Here is a 21,910-nt window from a genome sequence, read left to right as displayed (position 1 = left end):
TCTGGGTTCATTTTACAGGTGAGGAAACCGAGGCCCTCAAAAAGAGAAAGGACACAGGTAATACATGACAGAGCCTTATCAAAATACTGTTTTGTATTATTTTATATTCTCATATTTTATTTATGGGCATTTTTTCTTTTCCCAAATGGACCTGAGATCCTTACCCATTTATCCCGTATTGTCTGAGCTAATTAAAAGACAAAAGAAAAGTCACAGAAAGAACTGAATATGTGGCAGAGACCATCTATTCCGACTCTTAGTACCCCCTTTATTGAAATTAATCACAGTTACAAGGTCATGTCCATTGGAAACAGCATTTTGCATTTTGTAGAATTAGACACAAAATAAAAAAACAACAAAAATGAAAATGAAACACCATCCACCAAATGAATTAATCAACAACCAACACCCCCTTCCCCTCTCCAATAGGCCTTCTGTCTGGGGGAGCAGAAATGGGCCCAGGTTGAGGACCAGCCTCAGAGTCTTGCGTTTTCACAAGGCAGGGCAGTCTCTTGGGCTTGGGGGTTAGTGGGGCCTGTGGTGGGGGTGTGGAGAGAACATTCAGAAACTGTCAACATCACACATGTAAACTTAGAAAGTGGGAGCTGCCAATATGATGCCTGAGCACCCAACTGGTGATCTGATGCCCAGCTGAGCCTATCTAGAGTCATCTGTGGAACCCATTCCTTTGGCTAAAGACAACCCCAGTCCTGCAGAGAGAAGACCAGGTCATTTCTCCCCTTACCACCCTCTGACTGGGGGGGATTAGACAAGTCCCATCACTCTTTGAAAACCTTTATCTGTGAGGGACAAGAATGGTTTCTGACTTGTTATAACCAGTCATTCTGCAGGTCAGAGATATTTCAAGAACAACGTCTGTCTCATGTGTTTTTAGAAATTTAAAAACAAAACAACCTCAATTCCCCCTCCCCCAACTCTTTCTTCTGCAACAATACTCATCAAAGGTGGCTTATTCAATGTAGTGGCTTTGGGGTTAGGGTTCAGAATTACTTACTGGGATTGATCTAATATGTGTGCGTGGCAGGAAATGGGGAGGGAGTACAGGACAAAATTCCAAAAGATTTTTCCATGGCTGGCTCCAATGGGCCCTTGACATTGTTCAAATAAGGAGTTTGCCTTATACAGGTCTTCATTGTCTCCTTGGCCTCAGTCCATGTAAGCTTCAAAAATTGGGTGTTAGGTGAGAGTGGTTCAGGGAATTTGAAAACAGTATGGGAAAAAAGGCTATTGAGACCACAACTCTCTTTGATTAGAATAACAAGTACTGCAGAAATTGAGAATCAAACATGCTACTGTCCTTTCCACTGCTGACCCCAAATGATCACAGTTTGATCTATTTTCTTTAACTTCAACAGCTCCTTTTGCTTTAAAACAACAACAACAACAACAACAACAGAATGCCCAGTTTCTTTCCCCTTAGCTTTATCCCTTTCCCTAATTCCATCTCTGTTAGGAGAGGTGGGGAAGGGTGTGTTTTGCCCTTAGGAAGTAGGCCAAGTTATCTAAGTGGCATTCCAGTTCTTCTCCTGGTTGAATTCAACATTGGAGGGCAACCTAAAAGCTCTCCAAAGCCCCAGGATCACGGTGAAGATGCAGAAGAAAGACAAAAGTCTACCTGGCCTTCCTCTTTTAGAATCCTTAGTGCGTGTGTATGGGGAGAACACTCAGGGAGCTCACCTTTTGGTTCACAGAGTATCTCTTTTGTGAGGTTTACCTTTGGGAGTCTCATCCATGCTAGAGATACAAGTCTGGGGTTTGGGGATGAGATCATGTCCAACAAACACAAGCAGAACCTTAGGCAAAGAAAAATCTTATACAAGAGCAATCTACCGATGGTAACCTTTCTGATATGTCACTCACTGCCAAACCCAGAGGGAACAATCTGCTTAGTACCTGAACAAAACCCCACAATTCCAACCCCCTTACAATTCCAAACAAACAACATCAACATTCCCCTCAAATAAAAGTAACAAGAATCATATTGTAATTAAGAGGCAATCAGATTAATGACTGGGTATGTGGGATGCTAAGATGAATCAGAGAAGGGAAGGAGAACAAGATTTAAAACCCAAATAAAAAAAGTAAAAATAAAAATCCCCTCGTGGAGAATTATGTTCCTGGTTCCACTGAAGTCAACTGCCACCTCTTCCTTGTTCTGTCTTGTTTAAGGCTGAAGATTCCTTGGCATTAGCCTAAGCCAACATCCAGTGACATCATCACCACAAATCCCAGTATGGAGGTCCAGGATGCCAGTTTCCCGTTACCACTGGGAAGGGAAAGGATCAGTTTTGAGAAAGTTTTGAATTTGAAAAGCAATCTTTCCTTTTCCTATCACCCACCATTCCAACAGAATAATTCTTTCCCAAAGACAAGAGTTAGTCTTGGTTTGGATGCTATTTTTGCAGTTATTTCACCTCGTTTCCATCTTTCTTCAAATCTCTCAAACTAGTGCTGGTCTTTTTCTCATTTCTTTTTTTTTTCCTGAACAAGTATTTTATTTTTCCAAATACACATAAAGATAGTTTCCATCATTCATTTTTATAAGATTTTGTGTTCCAAATTTTCTTTCTCCCTCTTTTACTCCTCCCTCACAAGATAGCAGGTAATTTGATATAGGTAAACATGTGCAATTCTTTTAAACATATTTCCATATTTATATAAGAAAAATCAGAGCAAAAAGGAAAAAAATATATGCTTTTTCTCCTTTCTAAATGTACTTCTTCAAGCTATTTCCATCCCTTTTTCTACTCGGATTTCTTTTACTTTACCCTTACCCAGTTCCCAAATAGAAAATGACTAAGTAGAAAAGAGTGTATTCCATTTCTTTTTGTCCCACACACTGCATCTCATTGGATTCACAGTCTGATTTTTTTCTTAGTTCTACTTGTGCTTATTAGTATGGCCAACAGGAGCCCCTTGTCCTTTTCCTTTTTCTTTTACATCTCAAATTGCCAAAGAATACACATAAGATTGAAGCAGGTCTGGGAGTATGACAGGGTAGAGAAGATAAAAAAGAAAAACAGAAGTTGGGAGATTCGGAAAAAAAAAAAAAATGGGTGGAGGACAATGTAGTTTCCAAACCTGGTCTGGGCTTCAGGAATGATGTCATCAATGACTACATAGACCATGGCACCAGCTGCAAAGGCCAAAGCGTAGGGAAGGATGGGCTCCGCCAGAACCACAGAGAAAGCACCAAAGATCCCGGCCACCGGCTCCACCATGCCGCTCAATTGGCCGAACCTAGGAGAAAAGGGAAAGACAGGATCCAAGCTTCTCAAAGTGCAGTACAGAGCCGTCACCCGGCCCTCCTCTGTGCCACAGAATCCCACATGTGCCGAGTTTTTACATTGCGAAAGTCCTTGTTGCTCCTCTCTTTGGGACACTGGCTGTGTGAGATCAGTGCATCAAGAAAGGCACCTAAGAGTGACTCCAGGGTAACCAAGACTCTCTGAAAGGACCAAGTCAAAGAGGAGAGGAAAAAAATCCTCCAGACAGTTTTCTTGCATATCTTCCTCTAAGAAACTCAAAAATACTTCATTATGACAGCCTCCTTCATTCCCCATGGATGCTTTGTTGTTAAAAAAAATTTTTTTAATGGTTAGAGTTAAATAATATTTGCTTGACAAATACAAAGATTATAAAGAATAGGAACATTCTGAAGTCAACAGAACCAGAAAGCTATAAACAACAGTATATAATGATGGCAACAAAATCCACAAAAATACATAGGCACCAAAAATATTAGAAAGATAACAGAGGCAAATGGGGCATTTCTGTAAGTACTTTTTCATAATTAAATTTATTCCATTATTTATGGAAGCTTTAAAAAAGTATAAATAATGGAAGCTTGCAGTTTCAGGTACTGTTGCTTCCAATTAAAATCTAAGCACTTAAGACATTTTTGATTTTGTACCTGTATCCCCACTATAAAGCAGAGGGCCTCACATCTCATAGATACTTAATAAATGTTTGAATTAATGTTTAAAATTCTTTATATATTTGAATATTTGCTTGGGTTGATGGTTGCTAAGAAAAAAAAGAATGTTCATTTTTCAAAAAAATCTCTATGATTCATTCTTAGCTTCTCACAGAGCCATTCTGTTAAATACTTTTTTTCTATTTCAACCCAAGACAGTTCCTTCCCTTTTCATACTCAAACTTCAGAATGGCTTGATCAGGAGCAGCATTCAGTTTATAGGGGCACAGATTTGGAGCTGGAAAGAAATCTCACAGGTCTAATTCTTTGACAGGGCATAGCATTTTAGATAAGGAAAGAGAAACTCAGAAGAGTTAAGTGTTTTTCCTAGGTCACACAAATTAGAAAATTCCCACTTTTGCCTTCTGATTATTATCCCCTCCCTGCTCTTCCTTCATCCTCCAATTTCCCCTTGGGGTTATGAGCTTTTCCTTTTTGCTTCCTCTAAAAGTCTCTTCTGGTTCTTTTTGGTACAGATCTGTGTTCTCGTCAATGTGGGAGAACTCTTGGAGTGGAAACTTCCTCCTCCCAGATAGATAGCTGAATGAGAGAATTATCTGGGATGCTAAAAAGACTTTAGGTGACTTCGCATGTACACAGCCAGTACATGTGGACTTATATCAAAGTCTTCCTGGCTCCCAGTCAACCTCCCATCTGCTTCCCAGCCCTATTGATACCTTGGCAATAACATCCACCTAAAGACACCCTTCACAGCACTAGGCAGAGGACATATTGTGATCCCGGTGGGAATTCCCAGGAACTCCTGCTCAACTTGGGATACTCACTGTCCCTTGAGATAGTCACATAACAAAGGAATTTGGACACCCACTCAGATGCCAGCCACCTTGTGGCAGTCCAGTGATTCCAAGTTCTCAAAGACCATGTCAGCAAAGTACAGGGGGCATCCATAACTTATGCCATGGCCTGGGCCTGAGAGATAAAACAGTAATGCTCACAAATAGAATGCCAGAGGGGAATCAGGAATCCTAGTTTCTTGGTTGTGTGCAGCCTCAGGCAAATTATACTACCTCTCTAGACCTCAGTCATCCCATCTGTAAAATGGGAGGGAGTTGCTTTGACTCAGATCTAGCTCTCAAAATGTTATGAAGATAAAGGAAGCAGTAGCTTGAGGCTGTACTTTTCTCCTTGTCTCCTTGAGTTTGGGGGCAGATTTTGGTTACCTGGCTACATGAGGTGGTAAGCACTACTTTTAACTACAGGGAATATTCAGAGGAAGAGAGTTCTCCCTGCCCTGGCTTTGACTTCTAATTTATCCTCCATACCCTTGAAACACATACCAGCAATCCTGTTGTCCCGTGGTTTACAGAGAGTTCATACCCTCAGCTTTTTCATGTCAGGAAAAAGTAGGTTTGAATTTGAGCCCAGACTAAGAGGGAGGGAAAAATGTTGGAGCTCGAGGTCTGAAAACTGACCACAATCCTCAGCTTCCTCCTTTGCTTAATGTAGGTTCACTATTCAAAGATGACTGTCAGTGCTCCCAATTCAACTTAGTTCAAAGAGTTAAGTGTGTCTATTGTATGCCAAGAACTGTGCTGGGTAGGAGGAATTCCAAGATAGAAATAAAAATAGCCCTGTCCTCATGGAGGACATTGGTAGAACCATTGGGAGAAAGCAATAGGAATGATAACTTTTCCCCTAAAATCATTATCCCTTGAAGCCCACTGAGTGCTCCTGAAAGAAAAATGTCCTAAAATATCAAAAGGTCCTTAAAAGGGGAAAGAATTAAGACAAATGTGCTTTTACCCCTTCCCCCCAAAAAAAGCCCCTACCTAAAAGATCTGAGACAAGGGGTCTAGTTTTATAAACTCTATAGCTTTTACATATATGTTATATATAGCTATATATGATATATGTAAATATTATATATATATATATACATATACACATACATATATATATATATATGTATGTGTATATGTATATATATATAAAGTTTGACCAGTCAAGTTAACAAATATTTATTAAGCAATTACAATGACAGTCAGGAACTGTACTAAGCAAGTCCAAAGTCCAAAATCAGTTTCTTTTCCTAGAATTAATGTCATTTTTATAAATTATTCCCATCTATAAAAATGGGAACAACTCCTTCTCAAGTAGTGAGGTTGTAAGGAAGAAATGAGCAATAGAGTCTAAACCACTAAAAGAAAAATATGAAAGCTTTTTTTTTTTTAAACAAATTTTGGATATGAGATCATTGATTATTGGGATCATTATGAATCTGACTTACTCTGGAAAGACAAGAAGCATCTTTGATTTTGTGATTTCATAAGTGTGGGAAGCTTCCTTTGAGGGAAGCAACTTTTAGCAGTATGTGAAATTAACAGATAAAGCCTTGGAAGTTACCTGAAGCATATAGAAATTTAATGACTTGCCCAGGAAGCATCTGAGAGAGAATTTGCATCCAGGTCTTCTGACTTTGAAGTCTAGAACCCTTCATGACTTTGCAGTGGTCTTCAAATCAAAATGTGCTTTTAATTTAGAAGATAAGAGATTCACTGTTTTCTCTTTTCCTTGAATATAGGTCTTGAAAATGTTCCTTACTATGTTGTGGCCTTGGACAAGTAACAATTTGTATTTGGTCCTCAGTTTCATTATCTGTAAAATGAGGTAGTTAGACCAGATGATTTCTAAAATTCCTTTCAATCTATAATGTTGGCCCAAGTAATTATAGATTTAGATAAAAGAAAGAAATCCCTGAAAGGGAAGTTACCAGAATGGTACCATTTTTTCTTTCTTTCTAATAAGCTCTATAAATAGGCTATAAATCCATTTGGGTGCAGGTGGAAAGAGAGAGACAAACCAGGTGATTTCTCACTATTCCTTTTAGTCCTACTTTTGTGGGTTCCTCATCTGGATGGAGTTGCTCTGGAGATGAAAGACTCAAGCAGATGTTAACCCAGAATCCACCTGTTGGTGATGGGGTTTGGAATGTAGCTTTCTGTTTTTAGGGGCTTTAGAGAGACAGAAACTGGAAAAAGGAAAGAACAGCCTTCTGGTAATCTGACTGGAAGGAGAAAGTGCAGGCACTTTCAGGGAAGTAGGCACACAACTTTGTGTGCTGGCTCCTCTGGCAGCCCTTCCTCTATGACCTGGTGAGCGCTAGATACACACGGTGGGACCTGACTAGAAGCTGAGGATGGCTCTTCTTGCTCATCCACAAGAGCAAGCATGATTAGACTATAAGAAACCCAGAGGGAATTTTGGGTTCCTCTCCACTCATCTGTCAACAACAGATTATCTCAGAGCTCATCTCTATTATGCTGGTGAAAGATTTCTTCTCCTTTTGGGAGGCAAGTAAACTCAGGAAAACTAGCTGATATCCAAGTTGCATGAGCTTCCCTCTTATTCAAACATCATTCTCCTCATTGTTCACTACCCTTTCAAGTTATCCCTGCTCCCCAATACATACCCTTTATTTAAAAGATAATTTGGTAGCTTCTCTATCCTTGTCTTGTCATTAATTCTGGCACAGGTCAAAATTAGGGAGAAGTTCTGATCTCTGGAGAAAAGATATTTCCCAGCTTCAGCATGGTAAGGTAGGAGGGGAGGAGGAATAAAGGTTAGGTTAGGGTTCAAGTTAGGGATGATTCCATTTGAAAGTACCACATGTATTTACTATTAGGGAAACAATGAATCTGTACCCTTGGGCAAGTGCAAGTTACTCTAATCAGAGAAAAAATTAATAACACATATACACATACATGCATCCTTTGACCTACAACAGATAGGCCCTGGAAGCAAAACAGAACCAACAGGGTAAAGGTAACTGTACTACCCATGGAGTACTATTCCTTAAATTCCTTCTGTGCCTGGAAGGTAAGGGGGAACCTAAGTTCCCAGTGTGGGCTCCAGCATTCAATCCTATTCCAACTTGCCATTTCATCCACTTTATGAGGGGGACATATTTTAAAGGGAAGCGCTACAGTGGGGACATCTCTCCATTCAGTGAGAACATACTGTTTCTCAGAATCAATCAGCCCTGGGGGATGGGCTGGGAGATACAGAACGCAAGAGAGGAAGAAGAAGGAAGAAGAAAGTTCAGGCTTTCATTCGAGGTGTTTTAGATTATTCACACTCTGAAACACATTAGTGTTTCTGGTTTTGGTCCAGTTCCACAGCAAAAGGACCTGTCCTTTGGGAGTGGACATTACCAGAAGGCTCTCCAGGTTGAGAATCCAGCACCACGAAGTGGGAGGCTGACAGCCAGGCCCTCAGGGAAATTCTGGATCCCAATTCCAACAGCTAGATTCCTAAAAGACCAAGAAAACACATAATGTTTGTTGTTAGGGACCATGATCCTCAGAAAAAAACAAAACAAAACCCTGGAATGGATTATGAAGGTAAGCACTGTTGCCAAAAATCCACATGGGGCCTCTCAGGTATCACTCACCTGTTCAGAGATGGTGCTGTACACTGTCTTTGTTGGTCATGAAGGTGGGAGAGGATTAGTACTGTTTTTTCATATATAAAATACTTAACTATAGGCTATTCTATGAAAGGTATAGTGTCCAGAAAGAGGAAGATGATCAATCCATTATAATTTACCCTGATTAATCCAACAAATCAATTAATAAACATTTATTAGAAGCCTACTGTATTCCAGCACTGTGCTAAGGATATTATGTTTCATTCTGAGTATCATATTTAAGAACTAACTATGAATGCCAATGAACAAACTAAGGTACCATCTGGGAACAAAAAAGAAGTGAAATTATATTGTTCTAAGACAATTTGAAGGAACTAGGGGACCCTCAAAGATTATCTTTTTCAACTTTTAATTTTTTATGTGGGACTTGCTCAAGGTCATAACTGGTAGAACCAGGCCTTAAACCTGGGTCTCTCAATTCAAAAAAATGTTCTTTTTTCTACTGTGTGCCCAGTAGAAACTTTGAGAGGATATGATAGCCATCTTCAAGCATCTGACATTTCTATCAAGTAAAAGAAGGATCAAACCTACTTTATGAGGCTCCACAAGACAGCCTCTAGTAATTAAGAGTGACATTATAAGAAAAAAATTAATTTTAACTATTAGAAAAGAAAGCTATTTAAATATGGAAAGGGTACTTTTTTTTTGGTTTTCAATAGCTAGAGGTTCTTAATTAAAGACTAACTGACTCAGACACATTGTAAAAAGGATTCCTACTCAGATGTGGATTCGATTAGATATTTTTTTAGATCATGTTCAGCTCTCAAAGGCTGTACCTTGGCACATGACTGCTAGGCATGCCATAAACATTTGGAAATTACGTTATTGCATGTATAAGAGAATTTATTGATAATTTTGTTTAATATAAAATTTTCTTGGCTCTGGTGATAAATATAGTTACTGGCCAATCAACAAGCGTTTATTAATTTACTATGTGTCAAACACTGTGTTTAGCACTGGATATAACAGAAAAAGCAAACCAGTTTCTGCCTTCAGGGAGTTACATTCAAATGGAGGAGACAAGCCTATAACTGTGGTTGGGTATGGGAGGAGGGGTGTTGTTCAGTATCAAAAGGATAGGTAAGAGTAATAAGCAGCTAGAATACTTTAACATCGGGGAATGAAACCATTGTCATTGGATGGGGAGAGGTAGGATGAGGAAAATAGGTGACTGGAGAAAACAAGATAGATTCACTGTGGACACTGTGGAGGTAAAATATAAGGGGTTTGACAACTGACTGGATGTGGGAATGGGATAAGGCAGAGTTAGAGAGGATGCTGAGATTTTGAACCTTGGTGATTTAAGAGAAGGATGCTATCAGCAATAAAAATAAGGGAAGTTGATGGGTAGGGAAGAACAGATTTTAGGAGAAAAATTCTAGTGAGTTTAGTTTGGGATATGTTTAATTTTTTTTTTTTTTGGACATGTTTAATTTGGAATGCCAAAGGGAACGCTGGATGAAAATGTCTGTCAGATCTCAGGAAAAATGTGGATCTGTATACAGAGATTTAAGAATCAGCAACATAGATATGATAAGAGAGTAGATAAGATAGCTAAAAGAGAAAGTATATAAAAAGAAAAGAGTTAAGGAAATATCCTTCAGGGACATCACACTTAATAAGCAGAAGGTGGAAATGGAAAAAGAGTGATTGGATATGTGGGAGGAGAACCGGAAGTGAGATTATTATGAAGGAAGTGTCAGAGAAATATCCAGGAGGGTAAGAATTGAGAAATTAAAAAAATAAAATAAAATAGAGGCCACTGGATTTGGCAATTAAGCTATAATTGGGGCACTTTGCAGAGAGAAATTTTAGTAAATGATGAGGAAGGTACCCAGATTTTGTGGAATTGTGGACTGGTTTCAGGAAATAGAAGTACTAGAGTGGGGGTGGGGAAAACGTAGTATAATAGCTTATTGAGAGAGGCAAGGTCAAGGGACTTTCCTTCCTTTCTCCCTTCATGCTTCCCTCCTTCCTTCTTTCTTGCCTCATACTTTCCTTACTTCTCTCCTCCCTCCCTCCTTTTCTCCCTTTTTTCCTTCCTTCCTTCCTTCCTTCTCTTTTTCTTTCATAAGCAGAAGGAGCCAGGAGAAAGGTAGGATGAAAGATATTAGGATGAAGATGAAAGACAGAATAAATACCAGAATGCCTTATCATTATGGAGAACTCAGTTAGAAAGAACTTCTGCACATTTTCCTTCTACTGTACCAAGAGGAAATGGTAATATTCCTTACTGACAGGGGACTTCAGCTCAGATGTTGCCCCAGGTCACCCACACAAATAGAGATAGAACCTCTTATTTAAGAATCTAGCTCTGAGGTTCTCAAACTGGCTACAAGCATCTACAAGGCAGGTTCTGTGAGCCCTTTTCCACAGGCCATCTAGCAGCACAGAAACCCCATTCTTCATCCCTGGCCTTATTATCTCTGGCAAGACTCTATACATAACTCTGCCCTGCCCTAAGCTAGGCCAGTGTGTTTTCAAGTCTAACTAGGTGGCACTCCCTTCCAGAGGGCCCTCCCTTTCTGGGTTAGGGCTTGTACCCCAAGAGCCCAGGTTCATCCGTGTGTAAAGCTCTTGAGTTTACTACCTGTGGGGTCTCCTGTCTTACCAAGGAGATTCTAAGATTCCCAAGGGCTGGAGACATATGTTTCTCTTATCCCTTTCCTCTGCTCTCTTTTATTTTATTTTTTACCACCACCTCCCCTTCTAGCTCACCTTTATTTTCATGGCCTCACATGAGGTTCCACCACCTAACCCTGCCCAATGAATGTTTCATTGTCTTGCTAAATAGGGATCTGTTGTATACTGATTAGATCTTGGTGGCAGGGCCATGTCATTTCTATGTCTCAAAGCTCTGTCCATTTCATCAAAAAAAAATTGGGGGGGTCATGATTCAGAATCATGGATGGGGATACAGTCACCTCATTATCTTTTTCCCTCTGTCTCTTCTCCCTTCCCCATTCTATCTTTCAGATATCATGATATCAGGTTATATCATAACCATCTGGCATCAGGACAGCTACGTGGCACAGTGAGTAGAGCACTGGGCCTGGAATCAGGAAGATCTGAGTTCACTTTCAGCTGTGTGACTCTGGGCAATTCACTGCCTGCCTCAGTCTCTCCATCTGTGAAATGGGAAAATACTACAACTACTCATTTTGCAGAGTTCTTATGAGGATCACATGAGATAGTATATGAAAAGAGCTTTATAAGCCTCATAATATTATCTAAATGCTATGCTATTATGGATATTGGGGAAAAATACTGCTTGTTGTTAAAGGGGATGCAGATTCTGGGAGTGGCTAGAATTCAGTCAGGGAAACAAGCCTTGAGCAGGGTCTTGAGAAGGTTGAGGAACTCACCAAGGAGGGTGGTGGGAGAATGCCAGGTGAAGGGCTAAACAGGTGGTACTGGGGCTGCAGCCTTAGCTTGCCTGTACACAGCCCACCCTAGGTTCCCAAATGCCCTCCCCACATTCCAGCTGCTTCCTTTTGCTGGCAGCTCCTAACTCAGCTGTATGTGCTACCTGCCAGGATCCCAGAGCAAGCAGGGCCAGAGAGCTATCTCCTCTTTGGGTATTTCACTAAGGGAAAGCAGTGGGAGGGAATGGAGGTTTTTTCCCCCAACAGGGACAGGGATGAAAATCCAAAACAGTATTGAAAAGCAAGGGAAAAAAACATCCCTTTTAGGACACAGTGAAGCTGCTGTCTGTGTTGTTTTTTCCTTCCCAAGCAGTAGCACAAAGACACTATTACTAGTCTGGTGCACTACAAATTAATGGGAGGCAGAGGCAAGCGTGAATGAAGGGGTTCTTTAAGAAAAAGCACCAGCTTCCCTCCTCCCCCCCAAGCACTGGCCCCAGTGACAAACCAGGCCCCACCATGACCCTTCACCCCCCTGGCCTGGCTTGCAATAACAAGGAGATCCTGTGAGAAATGCCAGGAAGGGGCCAGCAGGATAGAAAGAGCTGGGGAGGAAGGAGAGAGAGAAGCAGGGAAGAAGGGAAAGGAGGGGAGAAATGGGGGAGGGGAGAGAGAAGGGAGGAGGGGCAGTCTGGGAGGCAGAATGGTTTTAGCTGTTTTGGAAGCTTGTGCACAAGTGAACTGTTTCTGGGGGTAAGGACATCCTAGGGGAGGTGAGCTAGGTGCCTGGGAACAAGTTCTTACCTCTGTGGAGCCCTTAGATTTGGCCCACAGATTATACAGCTTCCTTTCATTCCCTCAGGAGTAGATGGAAGAAGAGAATATACTCCTGAAGACCCCTCCACCCCCAAACAAAGGGTGTGCTGGATAAACCCAAAGCCCTTCCTTTTGGCTACTTTCCACCCAGGTCCAATTGTGTTTCCTCATAAAAGAAGTTTCAAGAGAGGGAAGGGAGGAACATGGACTGACAAAGCTCTCCCAAGTCATAACCCCAAACATCCTCCTTATTTGTTCTACATGCCTCTTCCCTTTTTCTTTTATTGGAAGAAGGCAATACCAGCAAACCTTCCTAATTATGTAGGCAATTAGAAATAAATTCATATTTCCCAGAAACATAACAAAACACCAATTTCCTGGGAATTTGGGTGTTGAAAGGGCAGAGTGGAGTACAGCATTCTAGGTAGCAGAAACCTGTGAGGGATGAACATGGAAAATGGAAATGGATCTTGGAAAATCAAGTCGATATTTAAAAAAAAACAATTTACACTTTGGATTGGCTAACCCAAGGGGGTCCCACTCTGGAAGTCCCTATGTATGAACCCTTCTATTTCAGCTCCTCTCCAATCCACTGTCCCAATCAGCTCTTTCCCCTTAAGAGTCCATTGGACCTCGGGTCCCCCAAAGCAGCTCATTTTCTGCCTAGCTCTATTCAAGGACCCTGGGAGCTGGGAAGCAGAGGTGCAGGGGAGGGAGGGGGGAAGGGGGAGATGTGGATCTCTTTCCTTAAAGGGACAGCAATAGACAATTTGTTCCCTGTCTGGGGAAAGTACACAAAGGAACAATTCAAGCCGTTTAGTAGCAGCAGCAGCTAGAAGTCGGGGGGAGATGAGGGAGTGAAGGCCGAGGGAAGGTCCTAGGTTTACTCACAAATATTGACTCAGAGAGCCTCCACTGGCAACGAAGCTCCAACAGACAGAGAAGCCAGAGTCAGAAAGCTGTGATGTGCCAAAGAGAGATGAATAGGAAAAATGGTTCCCATTCATAGGGACTAGTTATCCAAATTGGTTCCAGGTATGGAACTGGCAGACTCCGGGTAAGTGGGGCTGAACTGTAGGGTCTGGCTCGACAGTTTTGCTTCCCAACACTGACAGGCACTATGGTGTCATGGAAAGTGGGCTGAATTTGGAGGCAGGAAGTTCTGAGTTCCAGTCTAGACTTTGATGCTCATAAACTGTGTGACTTTGTGGAAATCATTGCCCTTACTCAACCTCAATTATCTTAAAAAATCAAAGGTTGCATTGCAAGCAGGGCCATCTGTCCTCTTCAAGAAGGACAAACAACAACAATCTTATCCATAAAAAGAGGAAGGAGGGACAAACAGCTGAACTGAACCCTATAATTCATTTTTTTTTTTTTACTTAGACTCACTTTAAACTAGACTGATTTTTTTTCCTGCCATAAAATGATTTTTTCTGTTCCTTCTCAGAAATACCATTAATCCTAAATACAGGGTCTTGCAAAAGGGAAAAAAAATTGCATTCATGGGCCCAAATTTCTCTTTTTACTTTAAGAGAGCTGCAAGCATTTGAGTCTGTCTCATTTCTAAGGGCTGCTGGCTCAGAACTTTCCTAATATTTAGATTTAAAGGGACCCAAGAAATCTAGTCAGGGGGATTCTTAATCTTGATGTGTGTGGGAGGAGAAGGGATTGTGAACATTTTCTCAAAAAAATTTGCTAACTTTTTATCATTGTAGTTGGTTTCCTCTACAATCCTATTTGTTTTATTTTATATAAAACCCTGCTTTGAGTTCGCTCAGTTTGTTTACCATGAAGTCCATTGTGTCCCTGACCCTACATCCTGGATGGTATTAGCCTTCCTTAATTGCTGCCTTTATGTTTAAAACTGGTGAGACCCAGTCTTTCCTATTTCTTTTCTGTTGTGCTCCTAGTTGCTATGCCCTTCTTGGATACCATGGACCTAAGTTGATTTGCTTTCCTTTTTTCTACCCCAGCTTCATGGAGTGGGCCTGAGGTTTATTTCTGTTCTGTCTTGTTTGTCCTCAGTCGCAGGTGCCGAAGATGCTTCTCAGTGGCAGGAGTTAGAGCCATGGTGACCTTGCAGCCAAGATTACAGGGTGTGCTTTAGAACAACTGAGATAAGCTATCAGTCTTAATTCCTTTCTCCTATCCAGAGTCTCAAATGGTAGCATGGGAAAGGGGGAAGGATTATGCCTCCCACATGTTGGTAGATAGGAAGCAGTACAAGAAGAATGTTTATTTTCAAAAAATAATCACAAATATACAATCATACTATTTCCTACGGTTATATATTTGTGATTATTTTTTGAAATAAACATTCCTCTTGTAAAAGCTCCCTTATATTTACATTTAAAAACAATATTCTAAGAATTGGTCTATAGGCTTCACCAGGTTGCTAAAGGGCATCCACAGAAAAGTTAAGAAGTCCAACCTCCTTATTTTAAAGATAAGGGAACTGAAGCCCAGAGGAATAGTGGCTTGCCCGGAGTCACCAAAGCAATAAATAGCAATGCCAACATTTGAACTCAGGTCCTCTGCCAGCTTTGCAGCAAGACTTCTGTTAATTCAAGGGATTTTCTCCAAAGCTATTACATCTGTACTGGGTCCAAAAGAAGCCGATAGGCCTCCTGCATACAGAGAATTAGACTTCATGTTAATGCATCAAATCAGAGTCCTCCCCCACCCAAGAGAGCTGTAGACACCCAGGGTTTCTGACTCTTTCATCTCCATATCAATAGGCCAGCATGGATGCTAATATGACAGCCTCTATTCAACAAATCATGCAATTTCTCTGATGCCCACAGGGTAGGGTCTACTAGGGAATTTAGACAATTTAGTGACAATTTAGAACAGAACAGGGTAAAAGCAGAGCTTGGTGTCCAGTGGCATCCCACGGCTCTTCAGTGGACCATTGAACAAAACAAAAGGTGGACCACTTCAAAGGCCACTGGGGTATAAAATATCCCAAAGCCCTCTGAACAACCCCACCCTGTGACAGCAATGTATATCAAAGACAGACTGTTCCTGATCCATAGCCAGATGTGTGGACTGCTGTTTTCAGAAAACCAAAGAGTCTAAATCCCATAGGAGTTCATCCTCAGGCCAAGCATAGGATTTTGTTTTGATGACCATCATTCACATCCTTGGAAGGCAGGAGTGAGTGTTGACAGTGCAGTACTGAAAGGTTTCCAAAGAATTCATTTCTTGGATTTCTAGATTGAAATCCTTCACTTAGGAGAGAACCTCTCTGTTTAAGCAGGAGGAATATTTTTGGGAGGTCTGGACATTTGTGAAGGTTCTAAAAGGAGGCTGTACCTCCTTCCTGCAATAATCAGCACCAGAAACCAGCTCTTTTCTCATTATTGCTCTGCTAGACAAGCTCTCTCTCTCTCTTTGTCTCTGTCTCTCTCTATCTCTCTGTTTCCCCCTCTCCCCGTCTCTCCCCCCTTTTGATGCTTTAGAAGCCAAGAGATCAGGGAGCCATGTCTTTTGGTGGGAAGAGGCCTCCCAAAGCCATCAAATCCAATGGGTGTCCCTCTCTCCTGAAGCAGGACTTCACCACCTTGTAAAGAAAATGTTGATGTCTGCATTCTACCAAAGAAGAGCTTCAGTCCTTTATATCAAATGTATTCAAGGTAGTTCTAATTCAATTCAATTCAGCAAGAATTTATTAAGTGCCACACAGAGAGCTGGGCCCTAGGGAAACGGACAAAACCCAAAAAATCCCAGTCCTCAAAAAGTTTACATTCTAGGGCTGGGAAAGCATGTACAAATATGCATCAACGAATGATATGCAAAATAAATACAGTACAATGGGGGAGGGAAGGAGGCATTAGTAACTGGGGGTGGGGTTGGTATTAGGAAAGATGGATGGGAAAAGATGCTTAAACTGAACCTGAAAGAGAGCTAGGGGTTCCAAAGGGCAAGCTTTGCATGGCACTCTAAGGCTAATAAGTAGGGGTGCTGTCAGGTCCTGCTAGGGAGAAAAAACCTGGAAGAAGACTGGGAAAAAGGTCTTGTAAATATTCATTCATTGATGACCAGAAGGAAAAAATCATTTAATTGGCATTGTTTCCATGGGACTTCATAAGAATCCAGAGTGTTAAAATTTAAGAGCAAATTGTTAAAAATTATTTTGGATTTCATTTATCTTATTACTGGTGTCTTCATTCCAGCTAAAGAGATGGTTCCCGGATCTCTTGGCCCCTAAAGCATCAATTTGGGGGGAGGGAGAAAAGAAAGAGAGGAAGGAGAGGAAGAAAAGTAGAAAGTGGGGAAAAAAGAGAGAGGAGAGAGAGAGAAGAGAGAGAGAGAGAGAGAGAGAGAGAGAGAGAGAGAGAAAGAGAGAGAGAGAGAGAGACTGTAGAATCAGGGGACATCCATCCTGTGGGCTTATAGAGGGTTCCTTGAGGAGAATATGAAACTATGAATACAATTTATTTCATTTTTCTCATTTTCAAACACCAGAAGATCCTGAGTTCTAGAAGGCTGGGGCAGTGGTGGAATATTGCTCCACAGTGGGAAATGATTATTTAGCTTCCCTCATCCTTTTTTCCTAGAGTGAGAAGGGTATCAGAGCCAGGTGGGGATGTGGGAGGAGTGGGAAGAGATAGGGGCACCTCTACTCTTTTTCAAGGTCAAGCACAGGAAGTTTCCTCTGAGTCCAAAGTCTTGTTCTGAAGGGTCTATTCTCTGGCAAGCTGGTTTTGAAAATAGAGCTACATATTAGAAACAAGTCCCTTTTCACTTGACTTTCAATTCCTCCTCCCAGTGTACAATGTGCATGTGTATTCTTGTGTGGCAGGCTCTTACATACTGTTTTGATTGTTATCACCTTGCTGTGAAAGGCCTGATTGTTCAGCCTCCTGATGACATCACTGGCTTCCCACTCAGGCTGTCTGTTGAGGTGTTTGATCAGCTTGCAGGTGGGAAGAGGATTGGTGCTAACCGCAGGGGCCTGACACCCGCCCTAGCTGTTAAATGGAGCTGGCTTAGCACGCAAAAGATTTTCTCTCTCTCTCTCCTCTCTCTCTCATGGCTGGGTTGTCACACCTCAGGCCAATTGAGATGGGAAGAGGAGATAAACCTCGCATGCACTCCCTCGGGGTCAAACACCCTCTCCAGAGTGGAGCAGGTGCACCCCTGGGAGGTCAGGCCATAGGGAATGTGCTCAGGACCGTGGGCTCCTGCGGCCTTCTCCCTCTCAGCAACAAAAAAAAGGGCAAATGATATTTCTTCTCAGACCCCAGACTGCCACGCTTTCCTAAATGCCCTTACAACCTGTGACTCAGGACATGTTTGACAGAGGGAGGTATCCTCGAAGGTTTGAGTGTGATCTTCCCTCCTCCCTTACTCGGACAGGTGTCCCAAAAGCCTTAGTGCAGCTTAAGTGTCAATAGCTTACAGCAAAATTATACGATGATCAGTTCTGATAGCCGTGACTCTCTCCAACAGCAAAGCGATTCAGGCCAGTTCCAATGGACTTGTAGTGGAGAGAGCCATCTGCACCCAGACAGTGACTGTGGGGACGGAGGGTGGATCACAACATAGCATTTTCACTCTTTTTGTTGTTGTTGCTTGCTTTTTGTTTTCCTTCTCATCTTTTTCCTTTTTGATCTGTTTTTTTTTTCTTGTGCAGCAAGATAATTGTGGAGATATGTACAGAAGAATTACACATGTTTAACATATATTGGATTACTTGCTGTCTAGGGGAGGGAGTGAGGGAAAAGAGGGAAACATTTTTGGAACATAAGGTTTTGCAAAGGTGAATGTTGAAAATTATCTATGCATGTGTTTTTTTTTTTAATTTTATTTTATTTAATAATAACTTTGTATTGACAGAATCCATGCCAGGATAATTTTTACACGACATTATCCCTTGCAATCACTTATGTTTCGTTTTTTCCCCTCCCTCCCTCCTCCCCCCCCCCCAGGATGGCAAGCAGTCCTATATATGTTAAATATGTTGCAGTATATCCTAGATACAATACATATTTGCAGAACCGAACAGTTCTCTTGTTATGCGTGTGTTTTGAAAACAAAAGGTTTTAATTTAAAAAAGTTTTAATAGCTCTACAGCTTAAAACTGTACCGAGAGTTTAGGGACATCCTGTATGCAGGTACAGGGCCCAGTTGCCATCTCACCTCTCTGCCCAGCATTATCTGGGTGACCTTAGGCTTCAATTTGCTCACCTGTAAAATGAGGGGACTGGATTGCATGATCTCTCTGATGCCTCCTGGCTCTGAATCAATGATCCATGGATGTTTAACATTTCCCAAACAAAGGTCAGGCAGCAGCCAAGTGAATCAGTGCGCAGAGTAATGGGCCTGGAGTCAGGAAGATCTGAGTTCAAATCTGACCTCAGAAACTTCTGAGCTGTGTGATTGGGCAGTTATTTCACCTGGATTTGTCTTAATCCACAGGAGAAGGAAATAGAAATCACTCCAGTATCTTTGCCAAGAAAACCCCAATGACAGCAAGGGCATACTGTGGTTCACAGGGGCATGAAGAGCTGAACATGACTGAATGAACAATAATAAAACAAGGGTCACAGTTTTTGGTGTGTCAGTGATCCTGACTTTCTAGCATTAAAATAGTGCCAGGAACATAGAAGGTGCTTCATAAACTTCCTGACTTTGGGCAAGCCATCTCATTGATCCCCAGTTTCCTCATCTGTAAGATGGGGATACTAGATTCAATGATCTTTAATTTAGTTTTCAATTTAACGAACGTTTATTTAACTTTTGTTGTGGGTAAGGGATCCCTTTCAATTCTAAATGTCTATGATGACAAATCATCAGCCATGAATACTGTCATTCAAATTAGGTGACTGGTTGGGTAGCTAGCAGGGAAGGGTCAGGAGGGAAAAGGAGTTTTGATGAAGAGAATCTGGGAATCAGGAAACACTGCTCACTGCAGGCATTTCTGAGTGGGGAGTTAAAAGTAAAAAGTATGGGGGCACTGAGTGCTTCTGGAAGGATATCTTCAAGTAGGGGGAAGGGACATTAAGGGAAAATGCCAAATGATGACTCACTTGGGCAAATGCCAAAACTAAATCTTGCCAAGGGCTGGCATCCTTGGAATGAGACTTGCCAGGGAAAATGGCCAACCACATTAGGTGCAAGGCTGTTTCTAGGCATTTCTGAGCCTCTGATAGGAATGTATTCCGGAGAACCCTCTGCACTATTGCTTAAGACCCCTTAATGTCGACAATAAGCTGGACAGAGCCACGTCCAAATATGCAATATCCAAAAGACTGTAAGATTTAGAGCTGCCAATGACTCTTTAGACATTTCTGGTGCAGAGATTCTTAATGTGGAGATTTGTGAATTTGTTTTTTTTTTTTTTTTTAATGCAGATGCCTGTATTTCAACATAATTGTATTCCTTGGCAATCCTAAATATTTTAAGAAAAACATTCTAAATTGCAAATGGCAGAGAAGTCCATCAATCGGGGAATGACTAAATTATTCTGTGCTATAAGAAATGATGAGCAAGATAATTTTTAGAAAAACCTGGAAAGAGTTACATGAACTGAGGCAAAAAGGAGTGAGCAAAACCAGGAGAACATTGCACACAGTAACAGCAATTGTTTAATGAAGAACTGTGACTGACTTAGCTATTGTATGTAATACTATGATCCAAGAGAATTCCAAAGGAGTAATAATGAAACAGATTATCTACCTCAAGAGAAAGCACTGATATATTTGAATATAGACTGAAGTATGCTATTCTTTTTCTTTCTTTTATTTGAGTCTTGTAGAAAATTACTAATATGAAAATGTCTTACATGATTGTACATGTTTAAAAAATGACTGCCAGAGGGATCCAGGGCACAGAAAAATTGTGTTCAAATCCCCCTCTCTCCCTCCCCCCATTTTATGGATGAGGAGATGGCAAGCCACAAACATGAAAAGATTTCCTCAAAGTTGCAGAGTAGTACAGATCTGGGAGATGAAACTAGGCTTCTGATACCAAATCCACTTCTTCTTCTGCTACTTTTCTGTTTAAGTACGATAATAGCTATAATAGTAGCTAATATTTATGTAGCTCTTACCATGTGTCATGCGCTGTGCTCAGTATCTTATTATTATATTCTCTTTGACAACCCTGAGAAGTAAAAACTATTGTTATCCCCCTGTTATAGTTGAGGAAACTGAGGCAAACAGTTTTAGTGATTTGCCCAGAGTTATACAACTAGCAAGTGTCTGAGATCTAACTGGAACGCAGGATTCCTGATTCCAGGTCCAGTGCTCTGTGATCAAGCAAGCCACCTGTGAGCTGCATGCGTGAGTATGAGGGAATGAGGTTCTGAGTGTAGGGCCTGGTTTTCAGAAGTAGTATTTCTTCCCAGAGGCATAAAAGAATATGGGACTGCTTGGGAATGGGGATTGGGAGGTTGAGAAGTGGTGAGAAAGAACAAAAAAGCTCAGGTCAGGTAAGAAAAGGAGAAAACCCATCTTTGAGATTCTAATATGCCATTGATTTGGAGGATGAGATTCTCACGTTCTGTTGTCTTTCAAACTGTATGTCTGTGCATGTGTTTATTGCCTCATTCAATAGACATGGCAGGTAGTGGTACTCTAGAGAAGCCCTGGCTTCTTGAGGAAGCATTTGCCGTGACTAACACAGGCTACAACCCATTCACGCTTGTCCATCCTGCCTGATTCTTGTCTGTCTACCCATAAGTTCACCACAGGGGAATTTACCCAACATGCAAGTGGCTTCCCTGCTTGTCCTGACACAAGGAAGATACTAGTGGAATTTTGGACTGCCCACTGGACTGTTCTTATCAAACATTTTACTTTTTTATATCTTTCACTCTAGTTCTATTCTGCAGCCTGTTTACACCCATCACACACTCCTCGGCTGCCTGGTAGAGAAAGCTAGGAGGCAAAGTGGATAGAGTACTGGCCTTGGAATCAGATTTGAATTTAAATCTGACCTCAGACACTTACTCTCTGAGTGACTCTGGGCAAGTCACTTGATGTCTGTCTGCCTCAGTTTCCTCAGCTGTAACTTGGGGATAACAATAGCATCTACTTTGAAGAGTTGTTGTGAGGATCAAATGAAATAATACATGCACAAGTGCTTGGCGCAGTGCCTGGCACATAGTAGACACTTAAATGCTTATCCCTTTCCCCATTGTATGAAATCCATTTAAAATCTTTTAAGTTTTCCAGCCCTACACTACTGCCAATAGAATATGATTTCCATTCAGGAAACATTTGCCAGAATACTTATATTTCTTCCCTGAGTACCACTCTCCTGGGAAGGATGAAC

The 21,910-nt window shown here is 41.3% G+C and overlaps 1 protein-coding gene across 3 annotated transcripts in view; it reads right to left on the bottom strand.

The window, feature by feature from the left end:
* Nucleotides 1–247: 247 nt before the first annotated feature.
* Nucleotides 248–21,910, bottom strand: part of SLC39A11 (solute carrier family 39 member 11) — a 508,920-nt gene continuing 487,257 nt past the window's right edge. For all 3 annotated transcript variants that reach the window (XM_051995203.1, XM_051995202.1, XM_051995204.1), the window contains 3 exons: nucleotides 8,170–8,268; nucleotides 3,103–3,261; nucleotides 248–2,287 (listed from right to left, as the gene is read on the bottom strand). In XM_051995203.1, the coding sequence (XP_051851163.1) occupies nucleotides 2,209–2,287; nucleotides 3,103–3,261; nucleotides 8,170–8,268 (337 nt within the window). In that variant the 3' untranslated portion in view covers nucleotides 248–2,208. The remainder of the gene's footprint in view (nucleotides 2,288–3,102; nucleotides 3,262–8,169; nucleotides 8,269–21,910) is intronic.

The sequence above is a fragment of the Antechinus flavipes genome, chromosome 4 (genome assembly GCF_016432865.1).
Source record: "Antechinus flavipes isolate AdamAnt ecotype Samford, QLD, Australia chromosome 4, AdamAnt_v2, whole genome shotgun sequence".
Classification (NCBI taxonomy): domain Eukaryota; kingdom Metazoa; phylum Chordata; class Mammalia; order Dasyuromorphia; family Dasyuridae; genus Antechinus; species Antechinus flavipes.
This window is presented reverse-complemented; position numbering and strand designations above follow the sequence as displayed.